This window comes from Psammomys obesus, unplaced genomic scaffold, assembly GCF_907164565.1.
Source record: "Psammomys obesus unplaced genomic scaffold, mPsaObe1.curated_primary_1811, whole genome shotgun sequence".
In the NCBI taxonomy this organism is placed as follows: Eukaryota; Metazoa; Chordata; class Mammalia; order Rodentia; family Muridae; genus Psammomys; species Psammomys obesus.
Genome location: NW_026594322.1, coordinates 750128 through 772250, shown reverse-complemented (window position 1 = coordinate 772250; position 22123 = coordinate 750128). Strand labels below are relative to the sequence as shown.

Genomic DNA, 22123 nt, shown 5'->3' with positions numbered 1-22123 from the left:
GCATAGTGGTATGTTCTTGAATTCCAGTGCTGTGGAGAACAGGACAGGCGAATCCCTGGAGCTTGGCCAGCCTAATGAATGAACTCCAGGTTAATGAGAAAAGGAAGCAGACAGTGTTCTGAGGATGACACCTGAGGTTGTCTCAGGCAGCTCCACACATTCACACACATAATATGAAAAAAAAAAAAAATTGTCTTCACAAAGTGAAAAGTGACTGTATTGTGTTTTATACCAAGGTTGATAAGTCAGTTTGGAAGCCTAAAGACTTCCTCTGATTATCAGAAATTTCAAACAAAAGCAGACACATGGGGCTGGAGAGATGGTTCAGCAGTTAAGAGCACTGTCTACTCTTCCAGACGTCCTGAGTTCAGTTCCCAGCAACCACATGATGGCTCCCAACCATCTATACTGAGATCTGATGCCCTCTTCTGACATGCAAGTATACATGCAGAGCACTCATATATGTAAAATAAATAAATCTTTAAAAAAAAACCAGCAGATAGTGTAGTGAGACTCATGGGCAGCAAGTGACTAATCATTCCTGTCTTCCCTCCTTCCCACACATCCTTTCATTCATCAATGTGTACACTTTTTTTCATCTTGTTTGTAAAATGGAGAAAATATCCTGAACAAATAGAAATCTCTCCTCTTAGGACAAAGAGCACAAGTGTCCTTTGATTTGTGGGAGGAAACTCCGTTGTGGCCTTCATCGGTGTGAGGAACCTTGTCATCGAGGGAACTGTCAGACCTGCTGGCAAGCCAGTGAGTATTTTCGTTGTGTACTTAGTTTCTGGAGCTGGTCGTAGTGGCACATGTCTTTACTCCCAGCACTAGGGGTCAAAGGCAAGCAGATCTTTGTCAGATTGAGGTTGCCTGGTCTACACAGTGAGTTCCAGGACCACATGTAGACAAAGCTACATAGAAACCCCTATCTCAAAAACAAAAGTTTCCTAGAAACTTTTTGAGTAGCTTGTTTGCTTAGATTGATAAGGGTTATTGGACTAAGCCTTACTATTTCAAACATCTTGAGATTTTTTAGTTATTCTTAACCAAACACAGTAGTGCATTCCTATAATGAAAGTACAGAGAACCATTAAATAAATACATATCTATATGTATTATTATATCCATGTATACAAATTATGAAGGCTTTTTTTTTTTTTCCATCTATTCCCTCAGGTTTTGATGAGTTAACCTGCCACTGTGGTGCCTCTGTGATCTACCCACCAGTTCCCTGTGGGACTAGACCTCCTGAGTGTACCCAAGCCTGTGCCAGGAGCCATGAATGTGACCATCCAGGTGAATCACTCTGTTTTGCCATACCTTGTGTCCTACTCATACCCTGTCCTTTAGAATAGAATGTTGCAGTGTAACTGCAGAGTACTCTGGCCACGCTGGGTCAGCTGTTCCTTGCTCCTCTGCTGCTGTGAGGGTGTATCTATGATCTAAGCCATAGCCAGAACACATAGCATGCCCAGTTCTCCTTTCTTTAGTCCTGAAGCTGTCAAGCACATCCAGCAGTTTGGAAGAAACCCTATTTTGTTTTCTTTCAGAGACTTCTCTTTCTTTTTTACCTCTACTTTTGGTGCATATGTTAACTTAGTTATAGCCAGTGAGCTAGCGGGGGGGGGGGGGGTGGACGACGGACATGCGTATTCCTGTGCTTGACGCCCTGAACTCAATTTCCTGGTCCTTAAGGTGGAAAAAGAAAACCAATCCTGACAGCAAATTATAAAAGAATTTAAGCCAAAAGGTTGATATTAAGTCAGCTATTATGGCACTTTTTTAAAAGATTTATTTTATTTTTAATGTGTATGTGTGTGGGTATGTACATAAGTGCAGAACAGAAGTCAGTATCAGATCCCCTGGAGCAGAAGTTCCGGGTGGTTGATAGCTGCCTGTTAGAGTCCTAAGAACTGAATTAGTCCACTGAGCTATTTCTCCAGCTTTCCATTATGTTACATTTTAATAATTAATTTTCTATATGAATATATGTGTGTATTTTATGTATATTTTCCTTTTTTTCTTAGACTTGTTATTCTGAATGTAATGATTTTAAACTTGGCTTTTTTTTTTTTTTTTTTTAAGTGTACTTTGTTTTCTGACGAGTTGAGAGAGTCTTAGTTTGTAGCCAGCTTGACCTCCAACTTGCCATGTCTTATGCTGGCCTCAGATTCTTGATCCTGAATGTTGAGGTTACAAGCATACAGCACCATATCTGAACAATGTAATACCAATTTGTATTTACTCTTAATTATTTTAAATTTTATTTGTAAATACACATGTGTACATTAATGTGGAGATCAGAGGACAGAAGGCAAGAGTCAGTTCTCTCTTTCTGCCATTTAGATCCTGAGGCTAGAGCTCAGGTTGTTGGATTTGGAGACAAACGTCTTTATCCACTGAGCCATCTTGCCCCCCAATATAGATTTATTTAACTTTATGTTTATGTGTTTGTCTGTCTATCTAAGAGTTGCATGCAGTGTCCACTAAAGAAGAGGGTGTTGTATCCTCTGGATCTGGAGTTACAAATGATTATTAACTGCCATGTAGCTGTTTGGAATCAGACTGAAGTCTTCTTAACTGCTGAGCCATCCCTCCCTCTCCCGAACATTATTTTTAAAATATCAGTAGAGTGACCTATTAATTAGTGGTTCTCAACCTTCCTAATGCTGCAAACCTTAAATACAGTTTTTCATGTTGTGGTGAACCCCAACCATTAAATTAGAGCTACTAACTCTAATTTTGCTGCTGTTATGAATGCTCTTAGACAACCCTTGTAAAGGGGTCATTTGACTCCCCTCTCCTACAAGGGGTCACAACCCACAGGTTGAGAACCATGGTGTTACTGGCTAGGCCACCATTTTTCGTTGATGGACAATTGTTTTTAGTTTTTCTTGGTCTGCTCAGCTTGGTTGCTAGCTGTTGTCTACATCATATTTCCTGAGGAGACATCTACTCCGACTTGGTGAACCAATGAATTTTATTGGTGTTTATAGGAATAGAAATGTCTCAGTGATGGCTGATGTAGTTGTCACCCCAGCATAGGTGACAACTCACAAAAGCTGGGAACCTGGAGCACATTGCACACTGCAAGTTCAGTTGGTCAAAGCCTCCACCAGGCAGCTGGTCTTCTCACAGTGTTTTTGCAACTTGGGCTGTCTCAGAGCGACTCTCTGGTGTCTCTGTGTTGTTCACTCTAGGAGGGAGAGAGGGACCAACCTAGTTCAGTTCCAACCTGAAACTATTTTGAGTCTTCAGGCTTAAGGATAGACTATTTCAATCTTAGAGAAAACTGATACACACTAGTGCATTATTTCATTTACCAACCCCTAGGAAGTAACTCAAGGCACCAGATCCAATACACTAAGTCCAGCCGTATGACTTGAACTTAAAATTAGATGACCAGCTTTCAGTTTTTAAAGTAAACAGCTTTCAGTTTTTAAAGTAAACATAGTAAAACTGAACTAAACAAATTTGTCTGGAAGTGAAAAGCCCTTTTCTGAGAATCTTAGAATAGTGTGGTTTGTAAGTTCCTTTCTTGGTAGTCATACCAGCCCACTTCCCACCTAGCCCCTCTTTCCTACCAACTTGACCTGCTTTTGTTAGCATTTGTTTTCATTTTCTTGAGTGTCTTTTGAATGTGTAGCATGGTGTCAGGCAGAGGGAGCCTTAGAGGATGAGAGAACTCTCCCATTATGCTCAAAACCATACATAGAGATGGGCAAGGTGGCAAGCCCTGTGTTGGAACGCGAAAAGACATGAGGTAGGAAGCTCAGAGTAGAGTACTTACATCAGTGGCACTAAGTGGTACAAATCATTTTTAAAAAAAATTATTTTGCTTACATGTATGCCTGTGCACCATTTATTCCCTGGAACTGAACTTACAGATTTGGTTGTGGACTACCATATGGGTGCTAGGAATTGAACTGGCATCCTTTGGAAGAGCAGCCCACAGTAGAAGCATTTACATAGAATAAGTGACAGATGTCTGGACATTGGTTAGCAGTTGTAGTGTAAAATAAAACTAAAAATCCAAAACAGAACAGCAGACCCAATGGCTCTCTTGGGGATGATAGCAAGGCTACTCTGTTCTTTAAATTCAGCGTGCCTTTTTCCCAGTTTAGCGTTTATGTGTGTGTGTGTTTTCTGTATGTATTGAGTGCTGGCAAAGACAAGAACAGGGCACTTGATTTCCTAGAGTTACACCTGATTGTGAGCCACTGATATGGGTGCTGGGACCTAAATGTAAGTCTTCTGGAAGAGCAGCAATGACCATTGAAAGAAAGTCCTGACTCTAGAAGTTTGATGTTACACACCAGTTAGAATGACCAAATTATTTCTAAAGTTATATTTCTATTTTGCAGTATATCATTCTTGTCATAGTGAAGAGAAGTGTCCCCCTTGTACTTTCCTAACTCAGAAGTGGTGCATGGGCAAGCATGAGGTAAGTTTCTCTCCTAGCTCTTCTTTGTTTCAGTCAGAAATGTATAATTTAATTGCTTAATCGTTTATTTCTGTTATCATCTTTTCATTAAAATTTACCAGGGCCTGGCAAAATGGCTCAGAAGGTAAAGACACTTATCATTCAAATCTGACAACCTGAGTTTAATCCTTTTAACTTAGCACACATACATGCATGCTAAATACACTCAGTAATAATAAAGTAAAATAAATTTTGAAATTTATTTATTTCATGTGTATGAGTGTCCTTCATGTATATTTGCATGTATGTCTGCGTGCCTGGTGCCCATGGAGGCCAGAAGAGGACATCAGGTCTCCTGGAACTATAGCCACAGGTGGGGTTGTGAGCTGCTGGGTGCTGGGTGTGAAACTTGGGTCCCTAGAACAGCTAGCTAGCTGTTAGTAATCGTTAGTAAATGTTAGTAAAACGCTGAACCGTTTCTCTAAACCTGTTCTGTCATTTTAAAATCTGATTGAAACCAAGAAATGCACCTGCGTTGACCATGAGACCACATGTGGGAACTAACCTGGGTCTTCTGGAAGAGCAGAATGTGCTCTTAACTGATGACTCATCTCCCAGCCCCCACACAAACTTTTTTAAGGGCACATTGTGGCCAGCAAGATGGGTTGGTGGGTTAGGGGAACTTGCTGCCAAACCTGATGACCTGAGTGTGCTCCCCAGAGCCATATGGTGAAAGGAAAGAACCAACTCCAACAAGTTGTTCTTTGACCTCTGTGTATGTACACATGTGTGTGCACGCACACACATTAAGTAGATGTGGAGGATGAACATGATCATCAAAATACATTGTACACGAGTGTGAAATTCTTCAAGAGTACATTTTAAATAGCATATAAACAAGGCTGCAAGATGGCACTTACTGGTCTTCCACTGGAAGAGTTCCCAGCACTCACATGGCAGTTCACAGCATTTGTCACTCCACTTCTCCACTTAAAGGAATCCTTTGCCATCTTCTGGCCTGAAAAGGTGCTTACCCAGCCTGGCACCGGAGCTCAATCCTGGGATCACATGGTGGAAGAAGAGACCCAGCTCTCTCAAAGTATCCTCTGACCTCTGCAGATTATAGATAGCTGTGTTTTTCTTTGTTTGCTGTGCTGGGGACTAAACCAAGGGCTTTGCACTCTGGGTGTATTGGTTAGTTTTAAATAACGTGATAAACCTACAATGACCAGAGAAGAGAAAATTACTTAGAACAGGTTGACCTGTGGCTTTGTCTGTGGAGAACTGTCAGTTGTTAAAGTATGAGAAACCCCAGTGCACTGTGGAAACCTAGGCATGGGTTCCTGAACTGTGTCAGAGTGGAGATCAAGCTGAGCAGCAAGTAAACAAAGAACCAGACAAGCATTTCCCTTTCTCTCAGCTGTGGATGGGATGTGATAAGCTTCTGAGTACCTCCCTGGTTTCTCCTGCCATAATGGATTTAATTTGGAATTGTAAGCTAAACCATTTCCTACCAATGTGACTTTTTCTTAGGCTATTCTGTCACAGCAATATAAATGAGACTAGAACAGACACTGAGGAGTGAGGTTGTTGCTGTGATAAATCTGACCATGTTTTTGGAGGAGAAATATGGAAGACTTTGGAACTGGACTCATGAGTGCTGTTGGCAGAACTGAATGGGCCATCCTAGTGGAAGCTTGGAATAAATATGTGCCCTGTGAGGACTGATTCTTGAGGTTTCAGAGGGAAGCAGGGACTTTATCAGGAGTTGGGCCTTTTCTTATAATATTTTGGCTAATAATCTATGTGTGCTGATCAGACTAAGTCTTAAGAAAAGCCATGATTGATGAGGAGAAACCTACCATGTCTCCCAGAGACAGTAGGGTTCTTGGGGTCAGCACAAAGAGGGAACATAGCTGTTGTCCAGGGGCCAGGCTACAGCTCAGGCCTGCAGCAGAACTTGACATTGTAAGTTACCACATGATGCTGGTTTGAAGGCACAAAGGGTCATGGAGAGCAGCTGAAGCCAGACAACGTGTAGCAAGGTCCAAGTCCCTACAAAGAGTCCTGGAGAGGCCATTGGTGAAGTTGAAGTCTCAGTAGCAGTGGAGATGCCACCGAGAGCTGCTAGTGTGGAATGGATCCAACCTAAAAGAAGCTATGTGTTCTGTTGAAGGAGTTGAAGAACTGAGGCTGCCTAAGCCCTTGGGAGCCTGGAAGATTACATTATGACTGAGTTCTACGTATTGGACATTGATCTGCAGGATTTGGATTTACAATGCAGGATTTGGTTTTGCTTTAGCATAGCTGCTTTTATGCCCTAGTTCTTCCCTTCTGGAATAAGAATGTTTTAAGTATGTAACTTGTTCTTTATTTTGCAGGAGCTCACAATTAAGAAACTTTGGACTTTTAAAGAGACTTTGGACTTTTGAAGTGTTGGAATTTTTGAAGACTTTGGGGGGCTTTTTTGGAGTTGGACTATATTTTATACTAAGATATTACCATGAGATTTGGGGACAAGAAATGAAAACTTACTGCTCAAAGTGACGTATTTGTGTGTTATCTTGAAAAGGGATGAATTGTGTTGGTTTAACTGTCAACTTGATGCAACCCAGAATCACCCAAAAAGAGGGTGCTAATGAGGAACTACTTAGATCAGATTTGGCCTATGGGTGTGTCTGCAGGTGTTTTTCTTGATTGTTAATTGATTGGGAAAGATACAGCCCACTGTGAGAGGCACTGTTCCCTAGGCAGAAAACCCTAAGCTGTATGAATGGAGAAAGCACGATGAGCAGCAAGCAAGCAACATGCATGTATCCATTTCTCTCTTCCCTTGACTGTGGATATGACTAGCTACTTGACTTTCCTGCCTTGACTTCAATGCAATAATGAACTGTAACCTGGAATTGTAAGCCAAATAAATAAACTCTTTCCTCCTCTGTGTTCTTTTTGTCAGGCTATTTTATCACAGCAACAGAAATAGCAAGGGTCCTGGGACTGGACTATATCCCATGGATGTGTGATACATGCTTCTCCTACTCCAACATATTTTGTGACCTGTTCTTGTTACCTCATAGCATAACTCTTGATATCTATAACATGTTTTGTGTAGATGAATGCTTTATCTGCATGTATACCTGCATGCAAGAAGAGGGCATCAGATTCCATTATAGATGGTTGTGAGCCATCATGTTATTGCTGGGAATTGAACTCAGGACCCCTGGAAGAACAGACAGAATAGGCATTTTCTGCAATTAATTATTTTTTGTGGTAGTTGTTTTTTGTTTGTTTATTTTGAGACAGGATTTCTCTGTGTAGCCCTGACTGTCCTACAACCCACTCTGTATCACAGGCTGCCTTCAGACTCAGAGATCCATCTACCATTGCCTTCCAAGTGCTGGGATTAAAGGCATGAGCCACCACACCCAGTCTCTTTTGGTAGTTCTTAAGTCATAGCCCTTCACATTCCCTCTCTATAATGTTCTATAGTGTGTGTGTGTGTGTGTGTTTGCTTTGAGGCAGGATTTTATATAGCTCAAATTGGCCTCAAACTTGCCATGTAGCCAAACATCATCTTCATTCAGTCAATAATTGAATACCTGCTTTATGTCAGGTAACAGGATAAGTGTAGGATAACTTGGAAGTTAACAAAACTGACACACCCTGCTTTTATGGATCTATCATTCAGGAATGTGTGGACAGATAGAAACAAACCATTGCAAGTAGAGTTATGTGCAGAATAAAGAGTCCTGGGGGGACATCCTGCCAAAGAAAGGCATTCTAGACGAAATAACACTGTAAAGGGCACTAAGATATAATAAGCAAATCATATGAGGGATGAGTGACAAAAGCACAGAACAGTATCCCTGACTCCAAAGCAATTGGAAGCATGTATGTTCTAGATCTGGAGGCCTCTTCAGAGCTAGACATCTAGAAGTTAGATGTCACAGGAGCTGGATGTGGTAACACGTGCTTGTAATTTTTGCATTGGGAAGGCTGAGAGAAAGATCGAGAGTTTGAGGCCAGCAAGACTCCGTGTCAAAATAAGAAGTCATGTGTTAATAGAATAAAAATTGACTCCAAGCCAAGTGTGATGACTAAGTGCCTTTAATCCCAGCAGAGGCAGAACCAGGTGGATCTCTGAATTTGACCCCAGCCTGATCTGCAAAGCATGCCCAGGACATCCAGAGCTCTGTTACACAGAAAACCCTGCCTCGAAAAATAGAAAACAAAAAGTCTCCAAATTTCAAGGGCTGTTAAAGCATTTTAGTGGATATATAAAAGTAACCTTGAAGTTGATCATAGTAATCCCAGCACTTGGGGGAGTGAAAGCGGGAGATTGAAGAGTTAAAAGCTGGGACTGGAGAGATGCTCTTCCAAAAGGTCCTGAGTTAAATTCCCAGCAACCACATCGTGGCTCACAAGCATCTATAATGAGATCTGGTGCCCTCTTCTGTCATGCAGGTACACATGCAGGCAGAACACTATATATAATAGATAGATAGATAGATAGATAGATAGATAGATAGATAGATAGATAGATAGATAAAGCTTTAAAAAAATAATTAAAAGTCAATCTATACTATTAGATCCTGTTTCAAAAAAAAAGTAATCTTTGATTAGTAATAAATTTCTGGTGTGTTTCCAGCAATGGGAGGCCTAGAAGCAGGTAATTTCTCAAGAAATAAAGTGAATTGAGAGTTCCTGTTTCCTCTTCATTTTTAAAGATTTCTGTGTGTGTAAGAGAGATAGGGAAAAGGGTTATGTGCCACAGAGTTGTGTGTGGAGGTCAGATGACAGCTTGCAGGAGTTGCTTCTCCTCCTGTATGGGTCCTGGGAACTGAATTAAGTGTTTGGCTTGGCAGCACATGCTTTTATCCGCTGGGCCAACTTGCCAGTCCTTCCGCCTTCCTTCCTTTTCACAGGGTTACCCGAGGTTATGAGACCATCAGCTGGGACATGTGCTGGAATAGTTGGGCAGTCACATGATACGGCCCTGCAGTGGTGCCAAGCACACCTCTACTAGTTTCTCAACTCAGCCAAGAGACTGGGTGATGACATGATCTCCTCCTAAATTGTATTAGTAGTTTCGGGGAGAGGAAGGAAAAGTTGGAATGTTAAAACAGGGTCTTGCTGTCTAGTTCAGTCTCACTTCAAACCCAGTCGTCCTGCCTAAGCTCTTGAGTGTGCTAGGATACTGTGGTTACAGCATTTTTAAAATATCCCCCATTTACCAGGTCTTGTCTGTTTATTACCCACCTTGGTAAGTTTGTTGGGTCACACACGGCTGTTGCCACAGCTTTATCCTTAAACAGCTTCTGTTTGTCTTTCTTTCCTAACCACTCGGATACTTAGATTTTGAAAATCCGTTGCCAGGCAGTGGTGGTACACACCCTTAATCCCATTACTTGGGAGGCAGAGGCAGGTAGATCTCTGTGAGTTTGAGGCAAGCCTGGGCTCTTGGAGATCCTGTCTCAAGAAACTCTTAAACAGTGCTAGCCACATTGTTCAGCAGATAAAGGCGCCTGCCAGAAAGCCTGATGGCCTAGGTTCAGTTCCTGGGACCCACATAGTAGAAACAGAGAAACAAGTCCTGCAAAAAACTTACATACGTTTGTTTGTTTGTTTGTTTGTTTGTTTGTCTGTTTGTTTTTCAAGACAGGATTTCTTGTGTAGCCTTGGCTGGCCTCAAACTCAGAGATCCACCTTCCTCTGTCTCCTCAAGTGCTAGTATTACAGGTGTATTTCACCCCACCCAGCTGCAAACTCTTCTTTAACCTCTCATGGATACCGTGGCACGCACACACTAAATTAATACATGTCAAAACAACATTCAGTTCATTTACAAAAGAGCCTAAGGTCTAGGAACATAAGTCAGTGGTACAGTATTTGCCTGGGGCTCTTGGTTCAGTCTTAGTATTGCCAAAAAATAAAGGTAAAAGAATGCATTCTAAGAGTGAAAACTCACCCAGAACCCACACAAAGATGAGAATCTGGCTCCTTCTGTCTCTCCTAGTTACGAAACAACATCCCCTGTCACCTGGTTGATATCTCTTGCGGATTGCCCTGCAGTGCCACGCTACCCTGTGGGATGCACAAATGTCAAAGACTCTGTCACAAAGGAGACTGTCTTGTGGATGAGGCCTGCAAGCAGCCCTGTACCACACCCAGAGCTGACTGTGGCCACCCCTGTATGGCACCCTGCCACCCCAGTTTACCCTGCCCTGCGTCAGCTTGTAAGGCCAAGGTAAGTGTTAACTCGACCACTCGTGAATCCAGAGTTGACTTCAGTGGCCCCTGTATATATGTGCATCTAGAAACTGCCAGTCGTTAAGGGAAGTCATACAGTCTGCATGATTTGTGTGAGGTGCTGGTGCTGAACCTAGTGAGCAGGACAGATAACAGCTCAGTGATGACTCAGGCAGTTGGGACTGTGCTCCCCTGGGGGAGTAATTAGGGCCTCGTGGAAGGTAAGTGGGAGATTCAGCTTGGTTGATCTGGAGTCATCGAGGCTTGGACCTTCGTCAGGTGTGTACACTGGATTCGGTGGGGCAAGCTGCCTTCTAGATTTGTCCTTTGAACTGGGAGTAAGAAGAGAAGTAGTTTCCAGAAAGGGGTGCTATGACTTGGGCCTACACCACGTAGCATGCCCATTGCCGCTTCATCAGTTTCCAGTTGTGCTCTCCTATGCTTTGATCTGGAAAAGGCTTTAAAAGGAAACATGCCTGGTTCTCACCCAGTTCTCATAACTAATACTTCAGGTGGAGTTACAGTGTGGATGTGGGAGAAGAAAGGAGATGGTGATGTGCTCTGAGGCGTCCGGTACTTATCAGAGGTCAGTGCTTACATGCATTCTCAAAATTGCTGGGTCTGCTTGAAGGGTACTCATGTTTCTCTTCTCTAATCCCAGAGACATGCTAGGCAGACGGATGCTCTGCCGCTGAGCAATAGCTCCAGCCCTGGGAAGTTGATGGCTTTTGTCATTGCTGTGGGTTCTGTGAAGTTTTGCATGTGCACACATGAAAGCAAAAGGACATCTTGGGAGAGTTGGTTCTCTACCTCTACCGTGTGGGTCCCAGGGATCAAAATGAGATTTCCAGGCTTGGCTACAAGCATATTTTTACCTGTTGAGCCATCTTGCCAGTCCCTTAGAACTGTTTGTTTGTTTGTTTGTTTGTTTGTTTGTTTGTTTTTGAAGTAAGATTGTACATCTAGGGCTGGAGAGGTAGCACAACCGTTAAGAGCATTTATTACTCTTCCAGAAAGCCTGATTCTGGATCCCAGGCAGCTCCTGATGAGGCATAACTCCAACTTCAGGGAATCCAGTCACCTCAGACACCCACATAAACACATGCACAGATGATAATTAATTAAATAAATGAAATAATAAATCTTTAGAAAATGGTTATTCTAATGTATCTGATGTGCTTTTAAGTGCCTTTCTGGGCTGGTGAAATGGCTCAGCAGGTAGCAGCTTGTGCAAATCTGTTAACCTGAGTTCCAACCCTGGAGGGACATTTCTTACCCTCAAAGGATGAAAAAGAACAGATAAACGAGTGGTCGTCTGACCTCCACATGTGCATTATGCATGTGCACTGCATCAGCACACACACGCAATCATTAATATACAGTAATGAAACTAAAAATATGTTACTGCCTTTCTTTCTGATAATTCATAAAAGAATTCTGTGAGCCCTCGTGGTAGCACATGCCTTTAATCCCAGCACTCAGGGAGGCAGAGGCAGGTGGGTCTCTGTGAGTTCCAGGACAGCCTGGTCTACAAAGTGAGTCCAGGACAGCCAAGGCTACACAGAAAAACCCTGTCTAGGGGGGAAGGGAGGAGAAGGAAATATTTTGCTTTCTCTTTTCTCATGCTTTCCTCCCCCTTTTCATCTAATTACAGCATAAGATAGAAAGGAAGGTGTCTTGAAGTTAGGTAAGGTGGTTTAATACCTTACTGCCTTTCCTTGTTGCTGGCACAGGTAAGGTACGCTGTCTCATCACAAGCATAGGCTCTCTGATCTAGTAAATATCCTTACGACCTCCTAAAATATTGACACCCATATGGTTACACAGATCTGAGAACAGAGGTAGGCTATAAAAGGCTATATACATCTCTAACTAGACATGAAGGCATGCCAAAGCTATAGGACAGGCTTACACACGTATCTGATTGGCTGTTAGTTGGTTTTGTTCATTTGTTTTTGGAGACAGGGGGTTTTGATGGGGTTTTTTTGTTTGTTAGTTTTTTCCTTTTGATTTTTCAAGATAGGGTTTCTCTGTGTTACAGCCCTAGTTGTCCTGGAATTCACTTTGCAGACTAGGCTGGCCTCAAACTCACAGCGATCCTCCTTCCTCTACCTTCCAAGTGCTGGAATTAGAGTGGGCCACCACCACTCAGCAGAGACAAGGTTTTACTTTGTAACTCTAGCTGACCTGAACTCACTGTGTATAACAGGCTGTCCCCAACTCAGAGATCTGCAAGCCCCTGGGGCTAAAGGTGTATGCCATCATGTCTTGCCTGATTGTCTGTTGGGCGTTGGCCTGGATGTTCTGGAGATAGACATGGTTCTGTTAACTCTTCACTTCTTGTACAGCTACTCAGAATTGAACTGAGGGTGTATGCCATAGTGTGTCAATAGTTTACATGTACTACTTCAGTGAACACTGATGACAGCTGAGCTTCTAGAATCATGTAAGCTGTCCTGTAGTTGGTGGGTTCTAAGGGAAGCTTCTGTGTCCCTAGTACGGTGAGGTTCCTAGGATCCTGTAGTGCCTCATCTTCCTTTTCTGTATTTCAGAATAACTGCTATTTCTATGGCCTCTAAAATAACAGACATGCATCTTGGAGACTCAGTGGAGACCAACAAGTTCATTACCAAGAAAGAAGTACAGCGAGCCAGGTAATTCTGGAAGCCTGTGCCTTCTTCCTCCAGTTAAGCAGTCTCTGCAGGAATCCGTATATCTCAGCCCTCCGCAGTAGAGAGCCCACACAGTGGGTATCCAGCAGACTTGGGTATTGAGACTCAGCACAACAGCAATGAGCCCTGCTTGGGACACTACAGGACCAAAGTCAGGTTTCCAGGTCTCACTTCAGTCTGCTGACAGAAGGCAGAGTCCTGAATTTGTGTAGCTAGACCCACAGAACCCAGATCCAAAGTGGTGACTGTGTCTAGAAAGGGGAGTGGGGATCAGTCTGAAGCCTCCCAGGGGCTGCTAGGCTCCAGGAGGCTGCCCATCCTCACTTGTAAAGGACCCATTGAGCCAACAATGGAGGCTTAGGGAACACTGTAACTTTCCTCTGGTGGGGGTGGGGTGTTAGTGAAGCCTGAAAAACACATGGCCTCATCACTGCTTTCTGGTCCTTAGAAGGGCTGCAGTGTTCTCCTATAGTCCACCTGCAATGTTCTTACTAGATAGGAGCTGTAGAGCTGGGCCCTGACTACATGTTTCATTTGTTTATCAAGGCTGCAGTGTGATGAGGAGTGCTCTGCCTTGGAAAGAAAGAAGTAAGTAGTTTCCATAGCTTGCTACAGACTTCTCGAGCCCTGTGGAGCTAAAGGGAGGAGCAACCCCTCTTTCACTCAGCCTCTGTTCTGAGTCTTAACTGCTATCGGCAGAGGAATGTGGTCCTAAGAGTTGGATTGTCTAAGATAAATCATTCAGGTAATTTCAGCACACTCAGAGATGTGAGCTGTGTAGTTTTGTCGTGATGTAAATTACACATTTCACGCAAGCTTATTTTGTGACCAGCCACCTTCCTGATTCAGCAGAGGTAAGAGAGGCTATGAAAAATGTTGAATGGGTTTTCTGTTGCAGTGTAACATAAGGAGCTGAGAAGATAATTCAGTCTATAAGATATTTTGCCATCCAAGTATAAAAACCTGGATTCAGGCCCCTAGCACCCAAGGAAAAGTTGGGCATGACACCTATAATTAAGCATGGGGAAGGTAGGAACCAAAGGAAGCCTGGGGTCTCCTAGCCAGCTAGTAGCCAGATCAGCAAGTTCTGGATGCAAGGAGAGACCTTGTCTCAAAAAATAAAGCAGATCCCGGACTCTAGAGGCAGAGGTAGATGGATCTTGTGAGTCTGAGGCCAGCATGGTCTACATAATGAGTTCCAGGGTAGCAAGGGGTGTGTAGAAAAACTCTGTCTCAAAAAGTAAAATAATGAAGTGCAGACTGATCAAGGAAGTACCCAACATCAATCTCTAGCCTGCACAGGCACAGTATAAGCCAGGTGTGGTGGTGCACACCTGTACGCCAGCACTTGAGAGACTGAGGCAGGTCCATCCTGCCATACAGTGTTTTCCTGTTTCAAGACAACACAAAAAGCCAGAATGTCAGCATGTGCCTGTAGTCCCAGTACTTGGAAAGTGGAGGCAAGACAATAAGAAGTTCAAGTCCACCTTTCTCAGGGCTCTGATTTCCCTAAGGGGAATCATGAATGCAGTTCTCCAGCAAGATGGCCCTCCACTTCTATCACTTCTGTTTGACACACAGCTGTGATGAATCTCCAGGATTCAAGGCTGAAGAAAAAAAGACTAAGTCCAAAAGGTTGTTATTTGTATGATTATATATACATACATATTTATATATATGTATATTTGTATGATTATATATACATACACATATATACATACATATGATTATATATACATACATTTATATATACATATGTATGATTATATATACATATGTATGTATTATATATGTGTGTATGTATATATAATCATACATTACAGAAATTTAAATGATAACATTACAGAAATGAGGACTAGACCAGCCAGATCAGATACTGAGCAGGGGCAAAAAGAAAAAAGCAAGTGGGCATAGCTGTTAAAAGGCAAACCAGCGGGATCTTTGCAATAATGGAAATGTCCTGTGCCCCTACATTGGTGCCAGTGTGTTCACTGTAATACTGTACTGCATGTTTCCAAGAAGTTAGCATAGGTAGAAACTGGATAAAATGTTGATGGCATCTCTTCATAGTATTTCTTGTCACTGCACACTAATATACAATTATCTAAAATAAAATGCTTACTTATAAGAAATTTAATCAAAAGATTTGAAATGATCTCTTTTATATCCTATTAATAATAAATTAAGTATTGTAATTTCTTTTGTACTTCAGGGAAAAAAAAAAAAGAGGAAGTTCAAGTCCTTCCTTGGCTCTTAATGAGTTTGAGCCAACCTGGAGTACATGAGATCTTGTCTCAAAAAAACAAAATGTGTCCAGGGTGATTTCTGTAGTAAAAAGGGGTGGAAGTTCTTGATGTGTGTGAAAACATGTGCTGAGACTCCTATAATCTATAGTAAGCTAATGTTTATCTCTTACTTCACCAAAGTCATAAATTAAACTCTATCATAGGTTTGTATGTATAGAAAGCAACCAGTATAGGGCCAGGGATGTAGCTCAAAGAGGTCCTATCTCAAAAACCAAGGTGGAGCTGGGCATGGTGGGACACACCTTTAGTCCCAGCACTCAGGGATACAGAGGCAGTCAGATCTCTATGACTTCAATCCCAGCCTGATGTACAAGAGTCCAGGACAGTGAAGGCTATGCAGAGAAACCCTGACTCAAAAAAGTAAAAACAAAACAAGGTGGACACCATGGAAGAAAACACCCAAGTTGTCTGCATGCACACATGTACATTAAAGCCAAAATGTTTTGGATTCAGGCATCTCTTGGGAATCTTGAAACTAACCACCTGTAAATAAGGGAGAAATGCTGTATAATTTTCCTGTTGTCTTGTCCTTGTATCTGCTTATTTCTCGATCACTTTTAGGAGGTTGGCAGAGGCATTTGACATCAGTGATGATTCTGATCCTTTCAATTTGCGTTCTTCAGCATCAAAGTTCAGTGACAGTTTGAAAGATGATGCCAGGTAAGCAACTGATTATCCACTTTCCTAGCCTGTGGTTCATGAGTGTGTCTATCTAGTATTATAAGATATGGTAGTTAACATGTTTCCTTCCATTATTAAGCCAGATAAAGTTAACTTATGTTGTAAGAAATCACATGTTTAGCTGTCCCTTAGTTGAGGGGTGGTCCCCACAATAGGAGTCTAGGCCTACCAAGGGCTACTCAGGTTCAGGTTGTACTGAAAATGAATGGCTGAGCCATGTCTCATCCCTGCCTCACAGTCACAATCATAAGTTCCTTATCAGGGGCAGTATCATCTCCTTTTCTGGCTCTCTGGTGGCTGTTTCTCCTCCTCCTTTTCTCCTATCTGTCTCTTTTCTTTGATGTTTTGCGACACTTCCTACTATCTGGCAGCTCTTCGCCTCTGCACACCTTCTGCCAGCATTGTCCTCTCTCTACTGTGTAGGCAGAAGGGGGGTGGAAGAGGTTCCCAGAAGAGCAAGAACAGATGAAATTAACTGATGATTTCTCATTTCAGGAAAGACTTAAAGTTTATCAGTGACGTTGAGAAGGAAATGGAAACACTTGTGGAGGCCGTGAATAAGGTTGAAGTAAACATGTCCAATAGGCATTTCTGAGACCAGCTTGATTAAAAAAACAAAACTAATACGTTTCAGAAGTAGTGGTAGCCTAGAGGGTTGTAGGAAATGTTTGTAGGAAAAGTTTGCAGATTCCCAATGCCCAGACATGGAAACTTAGGTTGTTTCTTTCATTATAGATAACCTTTATCTGGACATGGTGGCACATGCCTGTAATCCCAGCACTCAGGAGGCAGAGGCAGGTGGATCTCTGAGTTCAGTACCAGCCTGGTCTACAGGCAAGGCTACACAGAGAAACCACCATGTATGTGTTGTGTGTGTTGGGGACGCTGTTCAACAGAAATAGTTGAATGACTTCAGTTGTCTGTGATAGGAGAGCACACTCTCTTCATTTTCTCAAAGTTGGGACAGAAGCCCTGTGGGGAGACTAAAGATGAAGATCAGGGCACAGGCTGAGGAGAATGGCTTCAGCCTGCCAGGAATAGCAAAGTGAGATCTGCGTAGGAAAGTAATTTAGTTAACTGGGTATGATGATGGATGCCATTTATCATTTATCCCACTACTTAGGAGACAGGCATAGGTGGATCTCTGTGAGTTGGGGGCCAGCCTGATCTACATAGCAAGTTGTAGGATAATCAGGGCTACACAGTAAGATCCTGTCTCAAAAAAAAAAAAAAGTGATTTGGTAAGCAGCAGCTAGTACTGCTCTGGCTTCCTCTTCAGTCCCTGGGTGTGAGGTCAGCTGTTTTAGGACTGTTTCTAATGATGGCTACCCTTCCCAGTGTTTGCTTCCCTCACCCGATTCCCACTTCCCTCCTTTTCCCTTCCTGTTTCTACTTCCAGTAGGACACTGACCTAAAGGAGAAGCTTAGTTGTTCCTTTTCTGCATAGGAAACCTGAGCAAATGTATTTCTATGTTTGTTGCTTGAGTAGAACTAACTGCTACAGGAAGTGAGGGTTTCTTGTTTTTGAAGTCTTCAGTGTATCTAGGTGTTTCTTGAGACTATCACTCCCAAGTTATGGACTCCCAGGAAGAACCACTAACCCCACCACATACTCCTAGTCTCTAGCCTTGTCTGTCTGCCCATCTGCTTTCCCATTGTAAATTAAGAAGCGCGTGAGATCCCACGCTCACACAGAATGTTAGGATTTTCAACCTCTGAGAATTGAGTTGCAGGCTGAGTCAATGATTCCATGGTAAAGGTGCTCACACAAGCCTGATAACCTGAGTTTGAGTCCAGGGGCCCACAGTAAAAGGACAGAACCAACTCCCAAAGTAATCATCTGGCCTACATGGTAATAATAATAAAGACTGAAGCAGGAAACAATAAAGCTAAACTCAGCCACTCTTCTAGTTGTGTTCTTGGGGTAAGAATAAGTCATGAGCACTGTTTCCAGGGGCTGGTGCTCAGCAGTCTTCTTTCCTTCCAACAGGGAAAGAATCCTAAGAAAAGCTACAGCTTCCCTCCCATGAACAGGGACCACCGCCGCATCATTCATGACCTGGCCCAGGTTTATGGCCTGGAGAGTGTGAGCTATGACAGTGAACCAAAGAGAAATGTTGTGGTCACTGCCATCAGGTAGGTTGACCTTGCCATCATGGGTAGAGCTCTTCAGCAGGACAGGCATATCCCATTTCTCTGAAACAATCTTTTCACCATTACCCAAAGATCCAAACCAGAGAGCAAAGCCCTCAGGACAGATAAACCCAAGTATACCCAGGTCTCACAGCTGCCCTCATCCATTTTACATGTTGGAGGTGGCATTTCTGCAGGTGGAGGGACTCTGAGCAGAATGCCTGCTTATCACTTCTGTAATCCTATCACTCTGTCTCCTGTTTCTCCCTCCGACCTTCCTGGCTCTAACCTCAGCGTGACAGAAAGAATGCTGTACTCTGACTCAGTGTTGCCATCAGAGGAAATGGACATGGCAGTGTGAGATAGGAAGGGGGCAGAAAGGACCATCTGTACCTGAGGGTGTCAAGAGAATGTCACAGTGAAGAGCAATGAAGCATGGCATGGGAGGCTGTGGGCAAGTGGGTCTGGCCAGGATGAGTGTAAAGGGCAAGTTGAAACCCAGTTGACCACACTTGAGTTAGGGTGTGCTGACAGCATGCTGCCCGGTCAAAGGCCGGGTTTCTGGATCTGCGGCTTCTGCTTGCCATTCACATTCTCAGAGTTGCACTTCACTCCTCAGAGGGAAGTCCATTTGTCCTCCTACCACGCTGACCAGTGTGCTCAACAGGGAAATGCAGACACGGCCTCCACCACCAATTCCTCATCACCGACACCAGACAGACAAGTAAGAACTAGCTGCTTTCCAAGCAGAACTTGTGTGGGCAGAGGTCACAGGCACAGCCTCCACCAAGAGTGTCTTCTCTTTACTACTGAAACCAGGTCAGCAGAGTCTGTGCATCCCAACAGGCAGTGATACTGATTTTTCTTTCTCAAGACAGATTTTTCTGTATAGCCTTGGCTATCCTGAACTCACTTTATAGACCAGGCTGGCCTCTAACTCACAGAAATCCACCTGCCTCAGCCTCCAGAGTGCTGGGATCAGAGGCATGCGCTACCACTGCCCAGCTATACAAAACTTTCTTATGGAATTTTTTTTTAGAGTAGAAGAAAATATTAATGTAATGAACACCTGTAGGCTGTTAGCAGATCTTGGCACGTGCTGGTACATGGGTTCCCGCTGTCCCAGAGATGCACCCTTAACTTTGTAAAGACCTAGGCTTATTTCCCCTGGAGAAGAAAGGCCTAATTATTCTTCAATTGCTTTGCAGGACTCCGGGGAGCAGTAATTTACAGAAGATATCGAAGGAGCCAGTGATCGACTACTTTGATGTCCAGGACTGAGACGATAGATACCCTGAGATAAAAGAATGATTCTATGTAGTGGAGACCCATTTGCCAGCAGATAGATCATGCCCATTGCTCTTGTGTGGCAGAGCCCCAGCACACATGCTGTCCTGTGCTGATACATCCATAGCATGAGTGTGTCAGAACCCCCTTCTTGGCTCCTAGCCCAAGTATCTCGCCATGGCCAGATTTCTGGCTATGTGGCCACAGGATTCCTAGTCATATGTTTGAAGAGGCTCCTCATACCACCGTGGAGAGGCTAGGGAGTATAGTATTTATTTGGATAAACCAGAATTTTTATTCCGAACTGGCTTGTGGCACCTAGCTGTAGTCTTAGTTATCCCAGTTGTTCTCCTGGTGTACCTCAGTTTCCTCATGTAGGAAGACACATGAACTACTGACCATTGGGAAACCACGTTGGTAATCATACGTCTTAAACATAGCCATCTTACCTAGACTTGGCTGAAAGCTCCCATGTCTCTCTAGACTGGTGAGGTTTTATAGAATTCCATTTTCTCAAGTCCCTGGCATTTTACCGCATTACCATGTCTACAGGGACAGTTCAACTGTCTCCCATAATGGTGAGAACTTGGAGCAACTTCTTCTACCATATTCACACTGTGAGTCTATGAACTGTCCACTTCTAAGTCCCTTCTGGTTGATAAAGACTGTCACATCACATAGACAGCTGTTCTGTGTTTTTTTCCTAGGCCATCAGCGGCCACACTGACTCTCCCTACACCTGAGCTCTGAATTGTGTGGACAGTGCAGAGCTTATGCCAAGCAGCTTACTGTCTGGATTCTTCAGCTTCCTTCCTTCAAGGCAGCTGTGTGGCCATCCGTATTGGCCCCTCTTCATTACAAGCTAGACTTCTTTTTTGTTACTGTTATTTGGCTTTTTCAAGGCAAGGTTTCTCTATGTAGCCCTGGCTGTCCCAGAACTCACTCTGTAGAACAGTCTAGCCCTGAACTTAGAGATCCGCCTGCCTCTGCGGAGGCAGGGGAAGTGGTGGGGAAGTAAAGGTGTTTGCCACCACTGTCTGGCTTCTTTTTGCTTTAAAATAAATTTTGAACCCCCAGAAACTTGGATCATAAAACAAGGTACTTAATTTTCACCTCTTTTATTTTATTTTTATTTTATTATTTTATTTTATATTTTATTTGAGACAGGATTTCACTAAATTGCTTAAGCCCGTTCAGATCTTAAACTCTCAGCCTCCTGAGTGCTAGGAGCACAGGCCTCTATCCCAAACCCATTGGAGACACTCGATTTTATAGGAAAAGCTAGGCTGCTCTTTGGTCCTAACCACAGTCTGTGTGGAAATCATGAGGATGTAGTGGCTGAGGTGACAGGATAGAAGTGATAGAAACAACAAAACCTCTCTGGGCCTGTTCAGTACAGGGTCTGAGCCAACAACCAACAGGAAGTCTGTGTGCAGCTGTCGTCCAGTCTAAGTGAGTGCTCTGGCTGTGTGTGCCCCTCAGGAAATCGAGAGGCAAATCTGACTTCATATTCTAGCCCTGCCACTTGACAGGGTAGGGGCTCTCCCTGCCTGGCCTGAGATGTGAGGGTTAAAGGAACCACAGATGACACACAGGTCTGGGAAGTGTATGTCTACAACACTAACCAAGTAAAGAATGTGATGCTGGTTGGGCCTCTCCTGATAAACAGATGGCTTTGTCCCAATCTCATGGTGGGACTGGTAAAACACATGTGCTTGAGGAAGGATTAATTGTCCAAAGTAGGCAGAAAATGGTGATGAGGCTTGAGGCTAACAGCAATGTGCTGAGTCATGGGCAAACCTAAGCAGGGTAGCAAGGCTGCATTTATGATCTGTATCAGCAGTCCACAGATGTTTTCCAGAAGATGCCAGAGTAAATACTTTTTTAAATATAAAGTTTATTATCAAAAGAAACTTGCAAATAAAAATATAATACCAAAATTTTCCAGATCCAAAGCCTGTCGAACTCATTGAACTTTTGTACAGTTGGAATAGGCGTTTGGAACAGAAACTTTGGGGCTTCACACTAAACTACACTTGATGGGTGTGGTGGCACATACCTGTAATTTCAGCACTCAGAGGGGCAGATGAAGGCAGATCTTTGTGAGTTGGAGGCCAGCCTGGTCTACAAAGCAAGTCCAGGACAGCCAGGGCTATATAGAGAAACCCTGTCTTGAAATATTTAAAAAAAAAAAAAAAAAAAAACCCACTTTACACTCTCAAACTGAATATTCTTAAGCTTTACCCACCACCAAAACCAAACAAATCCATGACAGAATTAGAACTAGGGAAACAATTAGCATTTTCTGTCCTCTTTCAGCTTCTGTCTATTACCTGCATTCAGTCCAAAGTAAATTGTTTACTCTCTCT

General features: G+C 43.1%; 1 protein-coding gene across 4 annotated transcripts in view; it reads left to right on the top strand.

Annotated features, from left to right (window-relative positions):
- Window positions 1–20866, top strand: part of Nfx1 (nuclear transcription factor, X-box binding 1) — a 60568-nt gene extending 39702 nt beyond the window's left edge. Inside the window, exons 13-25 of one of the 4 annotated variants that reach the window (XR_008721454.1) lie at window positions 654–762; window positions 1180–1299; window positions 4368–4447; window positions 10443–10673; window positions 11188–11261; window positions 13228–13329; window positions 13894–13935; window positions 16215–16313; window positions 16830–16896; window positions 18325–18470; window positions 19087–19191; window positions 19676–20371; window positions 20462–20866. Coding sequence is in view for 3 of the 4 variants with exons in the window: in XM_055618614.1 (XP_055474589.1) it covers window positions 654–762; window positions 1180–1299; window positions 4368–4447; window positions 10443–10673; window positions 11188–11261; window positions 13228–13329; window positions 13894–13935; window positions 16215–16313; window positions 16830–16896; window positions 18325–18470; window positions 19087–19191; window positions 19676–19748 (1248 nt within the window). In the remaining variant the exon portion in view is untranslated. Of the gene's footprint in view, window positions 1–653; window positions 763–1179; window positions 1300–4367; window positions 4448–6807; window positions 7368–10442; window positions 10674–11187; window positions 11262–13227; window positions 13330–13893; window positions 13936–16214; window positions 16314–16829; window positions 16897–18324; window positions 18471–19086; window positions 19192–19675 lie in introns of those variants that run through there. The other 3 variants (XM_055618614.1, XM_055618615.1, XM_055618616.1) reach the window with 3 other exon arrangements.
- The last annotated feature ends 1257 nt before the right edge of the window (window positions 20867–22123 follow it).